Below are 12,038 nucleotides of genomic sequence, written 5' to 3'. Positions count from 1 at the left end.
TCCAAATCATTTTCTGCTAGTTTCTTTAAAATGTAAACAGTTGTTGCAGACTGCCTCAGCCTGACTTCTGAGAGGAGAGGTAGTCTAATTGCCTGAAAAGTTTGAGGAACATCTGTAGTTTAATAGCAGAGGGATTTAAGTAGATAGGTAAGTGGAGATTTTCTGTGGTCGTGAGCCAGTTTCCACTGAGGAATCTTTGGGTATCTGCCAGAGAGTCGCCCTGACCCTGAACCCTCAGTTGATCTCAGTTTCCATTGGCCCAGATAACCAGAGGTCAGTCTCAAGAAAGGAATCCAGCTATTGGAAAGCCTCCCTTAGTCTAAGTGTGTTTTGATCCCATAAGTGTGCTGCCTTTGGAAATAGCTCTTTCTGGTTTCACCCATAGTTGGTTCTTTGCACTGTGTCTCAGATTTAATCTCCTGAAGGAGACCTGCCCAGAACTCTAAGCCAGGACATGGCTTTTATGTGTGTTCTCCTGGACGGGCAAAATTCCAGTGTCTCATCTGACCCATAGATGGGACATGTATCCCTCATCCAAGAGGATTTCTTTGTCTTTGGCATTAACAAATGCTCATTTAAACACTCACTTTCTGTGGACTTGGTAGGAGGAAAAAGTTGGAACAGTCTAGAGTTCTTTCTAATTTCACATGCCTCTAAAAAGGCAAGTACAAAGCAGGAGGAAAAGATTAGAAGTAAATCCAAAGAAAGGAAACTGAAACAGAACAGGCTTGACATTTCCTCTAGAGTGTAGAGTAGCATCAGAGCCGGTCTGTCCAGGTGAAACCTGACCTCAAGTCCTAAGGCCAGCCACCAGCCTAGTGCTGCTTAACAGGTGGAAGGAGTCCCACGTCTCATAGACATAAGTATTCTCCAAGTCTGAGAAGATTTCATTTAAAAAGACCCATTTTACAGAAGTTTATGTTGAAGTCTACCAGGGGCATACTAGTTGTTACTCTCTCTAGCACCATTGTCTAAATACAGTCAAACAAGGAGTACCAGTAAATTTAATAGCCAGTTTAAATGTAGTATGTACAAGAACAAAACTTTATAAACTTCCCATGTTTTAACTTAGATATATCATCATCTTAACAAAACTATGACAAAGCATAAGCAGTTATAAGCAATGGCCAAAGACATGACAAATCTAAAACATAAAAATGTGCTACCTAAACAATTCCAGTTTATGAAACAAAAGCAATCTTTATACTTCTGTCCAATGATCTCTCCTCCAAATGATAGGGGAACGAAACTGTCAGCCTACTAAATGTTCCAGTGTGAGTTCGTGTTCTCTGAAATCAAGGAATGAATTTTAGGAACAGTGGAGGTTAAGAGCAAAACATATTTATTGAGAAAAAGAAAGCTTCTGCCTGAGAGTGAGACAGAAGGGGTCCCAAGTGGGTCGCCGTCTTCTACAATACTTACAGAGCTGCAAGTGTACTTACAGTACATTTGTCTTACACTCATTGACCATACCTGGGGAGTGGGTGAATGAATCTGAACTTTTCTTCCTTAATGTAGAGACAGGCCAAATGTATGGCAGGCAGAAGAGATGGTTGTTATTAGAAATTTGAACTCGCTGGGAGGGCACACACTTGTATGTCAGTACTCTGGAGGGTGAGGTAGGAGGATTGACTGTGTCTTTAGGATCAGCCTGAAGGCTTTAGAATACACCCCAAGATTGTCTCAAAAAATAGAAAAGTGATAATCCATACTCTTTCAAATAAGTTACAGAAGCATCTATTTGTGTAAGCAAATGAACGAGACTGAAGAGATGGGTTTAAACCTAGATGTGCCCCCCCCTTTTTTTTTATTTTTATTTTTTTATTTAAGAGGAAAAAGAGAAAAACACAAAACAAACCAAAGCGGCGTAAGGGTATGCCCCCCCTTTTTAAGAGAGAGTCTTTCTGTGTTGACCAGGCTGTCATGGAATTCACAGCAGTCCTCCTTCCTCACCCTCCCACATCCCAGATGTGCCCCGCCACACCCATTTGAACCTATACTTTATAGTTACATAAATATTATAGTGATTACTGCTTTGTGCCAGGGTAGTATTGCAATCTAATGCGAGTACCAAATGTAAACAGTAGAAGTAAGTAAGCTCTGAGATTCTTGAGTTATTTAAACTTTTGAAATTTTTTTTTATTTTAAAGAGAATAAAAGCAAACAAACCAGAATAAAGCCAATCAAAACAAAACAAAAAAACAAGGTAGTAGGAAATCAACAATTTAAGCTAACTTTTATGTAGGCCATTGCCAGAAAAATAGAGGATATTAACATAATTAAAAACTTACTTAGATAAGCATATATTTATTTCTTTGGTTGAAATGCTAATTGTACCATCTGTCCCTCATGAACTGTACTAACCCTTAGTTGATTTTGTGTTTTAGTCTTCATTTAAGAATCAACAATGCATTATTATAAGGTGAATTTGTTGTTAAATTTCCTTTTAAATCAAAATTTAACATTGTAAGCTGAGCACGATAATGCACACCTGTAATCCCAGCACTAGGGAGGCTAAGGCAGAAGGATCACCACAAGTTTGAGGCCAGCCTGTGCTACAAAAGGGGGTTCAAGGCAAGCCTAAACCAGATAGTGAAACCTTGCCTCAAAAAAGGGCCAGGGGGGCTGGGGATTTAGCTCAGCGGCATAAGCGCCTGCCTTGCAAGCAGGCAGTCCGTGAGTTCGATCCCTGGTACCGATAAAAAACGAAAAGGAAAAAAAAAAAAAAAAAGGGCCAGGAATTTAGCTCAGTGGCATAAGCACCTACCTTGCAAGCGTGCAGTCATGAGTTCGATCCCTGGTACCAAAAAAAAAAACCAAACAAATTTTAATGTTTTAAAATCACACAAACTTTTTAAGTTGTCATCATCCAGGAATTAGGATAATAAGATGATATCTGGAATATTATTACTAGATTTATGATATCAAGAAGAGCTCGGAAATCTTATAACTGTACCATGGAGATGCTCATTTTTGTCGTCCCAATGTATCCGTGATATGACGTCAGAAAATCTTAACAGTGCTTTGGATTGATAAAATACTGTAATTTTGATAAAATACTGTAATTTTGAAATCAACTTGTTTAGAAGTCTTTGCCTTATCACAGATGATACACGTTTATAAGTCTTTATTTTTCATAATGTTGTATCATCAAATTGAAAGATTTTCAGATAATTTAATATAACTTGCTCTTCTAGCTTGCATTGCTGTAGGGTTTGTGTGTGTGTTTGTTTTTGATGTGCCTTTTTATGTGCCCCAGAGCAGGTCTGTTTCGGGCAGGAGGAATATGGAGGAGAGATTGGAGTGAAGCACGTGACTTTTTCATCGTGCTCCTTCAGCACGCTCTAGTGCTGTGATGCTCTTTCATATGCTCCACACTGCAGGCTTTGGTATGCAGGTTTCTTAGGCTCTGTGCTAGAATATTTCAGGAAATGCGCCATGTCTCAATTTCTGAGAAGTATATCAGTGTACGTGATTGTAGTGCATCAGAGGAGAGCAGTCTGCTATAAGTAATCCATCCTCCCTTCCTCTGCTGGTTTCCATCATTACATTCTCTTGAGAAAGTAGCTGCTCCTTTGTGGCCATTGTGCTTGGTACCGGACACCCCACACACACACCACAGTGCTTTGGGTCCTCACAGTTCTTTGTCTGGAATCACATGTTGCCTGACACATGGCTCTCAGTGCCTCCTGCCCATAGCAGTCTTTTGCATGTGGCAATTTAGAATAAACCAATGTTACAATGAGTGGCTGAGGTAGGAGAAATCAGCCTAAAAATTTTAATGGCAGGTTCTTTTAATTTGTCCAAAAACTTCTCAATTTGATTATAATACAGTGGGAAAAAATGAAGTGCTAAAAATTTCTATCACTTGTTATAAAAAGAAGACCAAGACATCTTACAATGAAGCTGTCACATAGTGTTGGGGAGGAGCAGCAGGCACTCGGTGAGGATTGGAGCTCCTAGTGGTCCTGGGGCTTCCTCCTGTCTGTCACATGGAGCAGGAGCGCGCGGCCCACTTGAACAAGGCATCTCTCACTCCGTGTAGAATGTCAGCAGGCAGTGTCGGTGTTCTGGTGGAAACACATTTGGTGACGTGAACCTGTTGATCAGTTACTAAATCAAGCCCAAGATGCTGGGTGTCTGGTTCAGGCTGAGGGAAGAGAGGTTTCAGTCATCAGGAGATGACCTTCCCTCGTGTGCCTGGCCATGGGCTCAGTCCCTGGTACTGTGATCAGTCAGCCAACCGGTCAGTAATCATGTTTGCATAATCTTTAATCCTTTCAAGACCTTTACTCTGTTGAAACTCTTGAAGTTGTTGGTACATAGGATTGCAGAACAAAGGCTGACCCATTGCAGTTGACCCTACCTGCTCTTTAGCTGTGGATCTAAAACATAAGTGTATGCTCTGTCCAGGTCTCTGATTCCTAGAGGATCTTATCGTGAGTTCCTCTTCCTGTACACCTCTGTTACCACCTGCCAGGCTTCAGAAAACCTTCATCTTCTCTGACTTTTCTACTCTTGGCCATGTGTGGGAACAACATGGGATCTGATAGACTTTCCTGATCTGATTCTCTTACAGCAAAGACAAATCTAGGAGATTTTTATGTTCAACACACATGAAACATGTTAATATTGGCACTGCCAAACCCAAAACAAAAGGACCCAAATCCACAAATCCTGTGGTACAAATGAGTCCAGAACCAGAACTGTCCGATGGTCCTTCAGCTCCTGCTCCCGTGCCACTGACTTGCTGGGAGAGCACAGTGCTGCCCTGACTGCCTCGCACGGTCCATGCTGCTCAGAAAGGGGCAGGAGCAGAAAGCCACTCTTCCCGTTGGGCTGTGGATACCACAGTCACATTTCCAAGCCAGAATACTTCGTGGTGGCCCAGAGAAATAAGCCTGTTTTAAAATGTCTGGCAATTCTGGTTAACAAATAATTTAAATTACATTAAAATTTTTATGAGACAGGGTTTTTGTTGTGTTGCCTAGGCTTGCTTCAAACTCTTGGACTCAAGTGTGTTTCTTGCCTCACCTGTCCCAATAACTGGGACTACAGGTGCATACCACCATGTCCCAGTTACAAACTAACTGAATCTTATACTCATACACACACCCAACCGTGGGGATTGCACCCATGGCCTCTGCACTGAGCTACATTCCCAGCCCATCTTTTATTTCTTATTTTCTAAGTTGCTGAATTGCCCAAGCAAGGCTTGAGGTTGCCATCCTCCTGCCTCAGCTTCCCCAAGTTCTGGGTTTACAAGTATGTGTCACCAAGGCTAGCTGGCAAACTAAATTGTAAGCAGAAGGGTTCTTAGAAGAAATAATTCTTACCACAGAGTTCGTATATTATTTTTTCAGTTCTGGGATCCTGTTTTGACTAATGGATTTTGTTAAAAACTGTGTGTGTGTGTGTGTGTGTGTGTGTGTGTGTGTGTGTGTTAGTAGGGCTTGAACCCAGTGAATTCACACTGAGCTATGTCCCAAACCGTTTTGTGACAGTGTCTCATGACGTTGCCTACTCTGAATTGGGCATGGTGGCGCATTCCTGTAATCCCACCTGAGACAAGAGAATCATTTGCAAGTTCGAGACTGCCTTGGGCTACAAAGTGAGCCCAAGGCCAGCCGGAACTTCATGGTGATACCCTGTCTCAGAAAGACCAAAAAAATTAAAAAAAAAAAAAAACAGGTTGCCCACTCTGAGCTTGAACTTGGGACTCCTCCTGCATAAGCCTCCTAGAATGCTGGAGATTAAGGTATATGCTACCACACCCAGTGTAAAGGCATTTTTATAACTATATGTGTAATAATACTTTTTAAAGCAGGTGTAAAAATATATAATGAAAATGAAATAAAACTGAGTGTTCATGATGAAGCTAATAGGAAACAAATGGAAATATTTACTAGTTTATCTTAAAAAAGCAAAACTGGGCAAGTTTTATTTTCTTATATGTTTTTTGTAATTTCAGTGATAAATATAAATTATTGGTCTATTTAGAAAAAATACACTTCCTACAAAAGTAAACTGCTGTTCTGGCTTTTGATGCTTTTATTTTTCACACTTCTGTGACTCCACACAAAGCCTCACGAATGCTTAGCGAACACCCTTGCCATGCTGTCCCCCAGTTTCCACAGCATGGCTATGTCTCTGTCTTCTAGATAGAAGCTACTGTTGTGCTTCAGGTTGCTTCTGTGTGTGAGTGGCCATTGATACAGTGACTTGGATTTCAGAAAGCTCCTCAACACTTCAAGCAAACGAGACAAGCTTCTGCTTGGTATGAGGAAAGAAGAATTAAAAGTAATTTCTTTTTTGCCTTTCAGATGCCAGAATTCCAGAAAAGTTCAGTTCGCATCAAGAATCCCACAAGGGTAGAAGAAATTATCTGTGGTCTTATCAAAGGAGGAGCTGCCAAACTTCAGGTGACTAATTATCAAGAAACGGTCATTAGGCAGGTTTTATTCTTAAGATCTCTCATTGCCTACTGAGATAATCTGCATTAAGCAAATTTAAATAGGTCAGGGTTTTTTTCTGGAAACAATGTAAAATCTAAAATATGTATCTAGGGTTGGCTTAACACAGCATAGTAGTGTGTTGGAAATGCAAACATAAATTTGTTTTTGCTTTTGGTGCTGAAGGTTGAATCCAGGTCCATGTGCATTCTAAGTAACCCCTTTATCACTGAGCTAAACCCCAGTCCCCCAACTTTTCTTTATTAACTAATGTCATGTACAAGTATTTACCATTTTAACAATAACAATTAAAAGTATAATTTTAAGTTGATGTTCCATATTTTAATTAACTGTCATTGTTAAAATACAAACCTTATTAGGACCTAGTTGTATTTTCTGATTCTCTTTTTTATTTTTTTTAATTCTCTTTTTAAAGAGACATTTTAAATGTAAATTAAACTCACAATTTGAATATTGAGCAAAAACAAATGATTTCTATTTTAAAAACATAACTAGTTAAATGTGATGATGCACAGTGGAAGGCGAGGCTGACGGATTACAAGTTTGAGCCCAGCCTGGAAAACTTAGTGACTAAGTGAGACCTTGTCTTAAAATGGATAGATGGATGGATGGATGGATGGATGGATGGATGGATGGAGATGCATCTCAGTGGGAAGGCCCTGGTTTGAATCCCCATTACTGCTCAAAAAATATTTTTCTAAAAACAAATAATTTTTAACTCTGTCTCTTACCAGTTTTAAGAGCTAGTAAACTGTTTCCACATGTTTACTGGTATTACCTTAAAATATACAAGTTAAATCCATTATGTAAAGTGTCAGAAATTAAGAATTTTATATTGTGTTATTGCTTCCAGTGCATTGACTGAGTTTGCCAAAATTTTAGTAGTGTTTTATCTCTAGAGAGAAAAATAACCAGATCACCAGCAATTAAAAATTCCTATACTGTTTTACAGATTTTATTTGGTGACAAAGATGGGCAATTAAGAGCGTGCCTGTAGTTAAAGGTTATTGCCCAGACTTTGTGTGCCGATTGCAGCAGGAAACATGGGTGAACATTGTGTCCTACAGCAGGACTGTGTTCAAGACCCACCCAGGCCTCTAGTGTGAGGACTCAGCGGTCTATGTTTGGGAGCCACCCAGCTTGTGGCTATGTTGTGTAATGCCTGTGTCCCTTTCCTTACAGATAATAACAGACTTTGATATGACACTAAGTAGATTTTCCTACAAAGGGAAAAGATGTCCCACATGTCATAGTAAGTATGATACTCTTTTAAAAAAATACTTTAACGGTAAGTATTTTAAGATCCATTTTGCCTGTATTATCTGTAAGATAATTGGGATTTGAAAATTCCTTTTGGATGTCAGAAGTGAGAAGAACCTGCTCACATGCATTCTCTCTTTTTTTTTTTTTTTTTCTTTTTTTTATATCGGAAATCAAACTGAGGACATTGCGCTTGCCAGGCAGGCACTGTGCTGCTGAATTGTAACCCCTCTCATATAATATTTTGAAGATTGTTCTATGTTTACATAAATGACTATTTTCATGTATAGTTTTGTTAGCAAAAGTATAGAGACTTTAAAATATTCCACAATAAATATAGCCTGCTCATTGTTCAAGAACTATTTAAATTGGCTTTATTTTTTTGTTTTCTGTTTTTCTTGAGGCATGATCTCACTTTGTAGTTCAGACTGGCCTTGGACTCACTATGTAGCCCTGACTAGCCTCCAGTTTGCAGAGATCTCCTTCCTTAGCCTCCTGAATGCCAGGATTATGTGTAATCCATATCCAGTTTGAAACCAGAAGTTTTAATAATTCTGCTAACTGACTTGGTACTTAAAATAAAAAGTACGTAGTTACTCCTGGTAGTAGTGGCATCAATTAGAATATTTTCTTTTAACGCCTGTTTGCTTTCTCACTAGATGTCATTGATAACTGTAAGCTGATTACAGATGAATGTCGCAAAAAGGTAAGCACTACCAGGGATGCAGAATTAGCCTCTGTTGCCTAAGAATCACATCAGGTTTATTCACACAGACATAAAGCGTTTTATTTTGCTTTGTTTTGTGATACTGGGAATTGAACCCAGGCCTTTATATGTCTAGGCAAGTGCCCTACCACCAAACTAACACCTACAGTCCTGTTTTGTCTGATTTGGAGACAGGGTCGCAGTGAGTTGCTCAGGCTGGGTGAAATTTACTGTACATCTACTTCAGCCTCCAGGGCAGCCAGACTTATAGTACCACCATGAGCTACTATCTGTCTTCACTTTATTTTTATGGAAAACTTAACAGTCGCTTTCAAATCTACTGTTTTAGTTACCTTCTTGTTGCTGGACAAAATACCTGACATCACAAGTTAAAGGATCAGAGATTTATTTTAGCTCACAGTGTATATAAACTTCAGTGTGTAGTTGGCTGGCTCCAAGGCAGGGCAGCATGACAGAGGAGGCTTGTTTATGGCATTGTGGCAGAAAGCAGAGCCATCCAGGGAAGAGGAGAGATAAATATACACACCCTTTTAGGTCAGGCTCCCAGCTACCTAGCTCTTCCCACCAGCCTTTACCTCCCAGCATCGCACCCAGCTGTAAACCCATCAGAGGACTAACCCAGCATCACACACCCATGAACCAGTCACCTCCCAAAAGCCCTGCTGTGAGGGCATGTGGCTTCCTTAGATTTAAAATTTTTGAATAATTACTAAAATGTTCTAGTTATTATGTTCACTGGAAAACTAGAATGCAAGTACTTGGGTTTAATATTTTTTTGCTCCCCTTTGATCAGAAAATTACTTTAGTAGTTTGCTTGTGTGTCTAGCTCTATGTGTTTAAACCTAATAAGGTTCACAGTGTGAATCAAGCTTAACTTTCATGTGAAAACTAAAGTTATTTTGTAATAATCTGATGAATAGTTCTAAGTAGATTTTGTAGGAATATGTAATTATATGCAAACTAAGATCAACAAAGTCTTTGCAAGTGTACATCAACCCAGTTTACTCATCTAGAAAGCACTTTATGGAAAACATCTGTTTACATTGTTTTGCTTTCCGTAAAACAAACCAGATTAGTAAGAAGACTGTAGCTTTCATAATGAAGTCTGTTTCTCTCTAGCTACTGCAGCTGAAGGAACAGTATTATGCTATTGAAGTGGACCCTGTGCTCACCGTGGAGGAGAAGTTCCCTTATATGGTAGAATGGTAAGTGGTAGAAGCTGAAAAGCAAATACAGTTGCTGCGGTTTAACTGACCAGCCAGACATGATGGCGCAGGCATGTAATCCCAGCACTTGAGAAGCTGAGGCAGGAAGATCACTGTGAGTTCGAGGCTAGCCTGGGCTGCAAGGCAAGTTCAAGGCCAGTCTGAATTGCATAGCAAAAAAAATAAAATCCCAAAACAACAAAACAAACCTTTTTAAAAGTATGGATAAGATGTGGCTTAAATGGGACAAAAAAGTTAGGGTTGTTATTGACTCTGAACTCAGTTTGGCCCAGCCACTGACACCATGGTGGATGAAGAGACCTTTGACGTGGGTTACGTTCATCATGGTGCAGCATTCCCAGCAAGCCCCCCAGTATGGGTATGGTGTCAAGCTCTAGGAGAAAGCTGTCATCACAGACTGTAACCAAGAGGAATTAGAGCCATCCCCAGGGCCGTCTCATTTGAAGAGCTTTTCAGGGAGTAAAAATGGTTTGAGTGAGGCAGGGACTGTAGCTCAGTGGCAGAGCATTGCCCAGCATGCTCAGATTCACACTCGGTTTGATCCTTAGACCCATTTTTACAGAAAGGTGCCTTGACCTGGGACACAGCTGATGCTTTGTTTTTTTTGTTTGTTTGTTTGTTTGTTTTGTTTTGTTTTGTTTGTTTGGTCTTTTTGAGACAAGGTTTTGCTACACAGTTTAGGCTGGCCTTGAAGTCCTGCCTCAGCCCCCTAAGCACTGGAGTTACAGGCATGGACCATCATACCCACCCTACAATTGTTGCTTTAAAACCTGAAGAGACCAGAAGTGTTTGTCTTCATTATCCTATTACCTAACAAGATGCAGTTCATCTGTGTCTATGATTTTAACTTTGAAAAGAGACTTTCTGTTCCCTCTTTTAGAAGTAGAACTAGAGCTGGGTGTTATAGCACATACTGTGACCCAGCACTGGAGAGGCTGAGGCAGGGAAATTGCAAGTTTGAGACCAGCCTGGGTTACATAGCAAGACCCCTCCCCTGCCAAAAAAATAAACTGGAGCTAGACTTGAAAGGGTTAAAAATGGCTTTTCCATAATGACAGAAGGGCTGTGAGAGTTAGAAGTGCCTGAGAGGGGAGAAGCTTCACTTGGAGAATGAGCTCCCTGGCTGACAGGACACATGGCTGAGAGGAAGGTCAACTGGCAGTGCTGAGGGGTGTTTTGAGTTCTTTTTGAGAAGGGCTAAGAATTACATTCTAGTGCCAGGTGTGGTGGTGTGCGTACGTAATCCCAGCACTCAGGAGACTGAGGCAGGAAGATTGTTTCAAGTTTAAGACCAGCCTGGACTAGAAAGTGAGCTCAAGGCCAGCCTGAACTACATAGTGAGACCCTGTCTCAAAAAGACCAAAAAAAAAGGGAAAGAATTAAAAAATTACGTTCTAGGGGCCTTCACATTAGGGTGCTATGATTGTAGGTGTTCTTACATAGTTACAAAGCAGGCTAACCTGTAGAGCACTGGCCATGCCAAGAACTCTCTTGCTTACTAGGGAGCATCTTTATACTTTTCACAGCAATTTAAACTACCAACAAATAAAAAGGCCCTATGCAATCAGAAGTTATTGTGGATTGACTTCTTAGACTGAGAAAAGGCTTCAAATCTGTTTCCTTTCATCACCATATTATTTTTTGTTTCAAATCCATTTTATTTCAAAGACAAAAATAAAATTTCAAAGCACAACGACCAGGGGACAACCATGGCATATACATTGTGTACTGCCATCTCCAAATCAGTCACCCAGAGCGCAAGACATCTGCATTCAACTGTTCAAGCAGTACCAGCACAAATCTTTCTCTTCATTGAACTCAGAAATCACTAGTGTAACTATCTTAACGTGTGTGTGTGTGTGTGTGTGTGTGTGTGTGTGCGCGCGCGCTTTCAGACTAGTGAGGCAGTACAGTGTTTACACATGCATGTCTGATTTATTTCACTTCCGAGTATAGTCTCAGGTTGCATCCATTTACCTGTAAAAGTGTCAAGTTTGTCCTTTATGGCTGAGTACTGCTCCTTATTCATTCCTTAGTCGATGGGCGTTTTCCAAGGTCTAGCTATTACAAACTGTGCTGCTATAAACATGGGTGCATATATATTGCTATGGTATGATGTTTTAATTCTTCTGGAAAGATACCCAGAAGGGGGTCAAGTGGGACCTCCAATCCTAGTTTTTTGAGGAATCGCCACACTGATTGCCACTGGTTGCACTACACTGCCACCAACACTGGGGAAGGTTTCCTTTTTTCCCCATAGCCCCTCCAGCATTTGTAATTGCTTGATTTCTTGTTAATAGCCATTCTTTCCAGAGTGAGGTAGAATCTTGTTGTTTTAATTTGCATCTCTCA

At 40.3% G+C, this 12,038-nt stretch overlaps 1 protein-coding gene across 5 annotated transcripts in view; it reads left to right on the top strand.

Annotated features, from left to right (window-relative positions):
• The window catches only part of Nt5c3a (5'-nucleotidase, cytosolic IIIA), a 53,846-nt gene that overhangs the window by 37,063 nt on the left and 4,745 nt on the right, over positions 1–12,038 (top strand). For all 5 annotated transcript variants that reach the window (XM_003470101.5, XM_063233872.1, XM_013152714.3 and 2 more), the window contains 4 exons: positions 6,324–6,422; positions 7,656–7,725; positions 8,393–8,439; positions 9,580–9,665. In XM_003470101.5, coding sequence (XP_003470149.1) covers positions 6,324–6,422; positions 7,656–7,725; positions 8,393–8,439; positions 9,580–9,665 — 302 coding nt within the window. The remainder of the gene's footprint in view (positions 1–6,323; positions 6,423–7,655; positions 7,726–8,392; positions 8,440–9,579; positions 9,666–12,038) is intronic.

Source organism: Cavia porcellus, unplaced genomic scaffold (assembly GCF_034190915.1).
Source record: "Cavia porcellus strain 051 isolate PalLab524CR breed Dunkin Hartley unplaced genomic scaffold, mCavPor4.1 scaffold_23, whole genome shotgun sequence".
In the NCBI taxonomy this organism is placed as follows: domain Eukaryota; kingdom Metazoa; phylum Chordata; class Mammalia; order Rodentia; family Caviidae; genus Cavia; species Cavia porcellus.
Note: the sequence above shows the minus strand (reverse complement) of the source record. Positions and strands in the feature narration are given on the sequence as shown.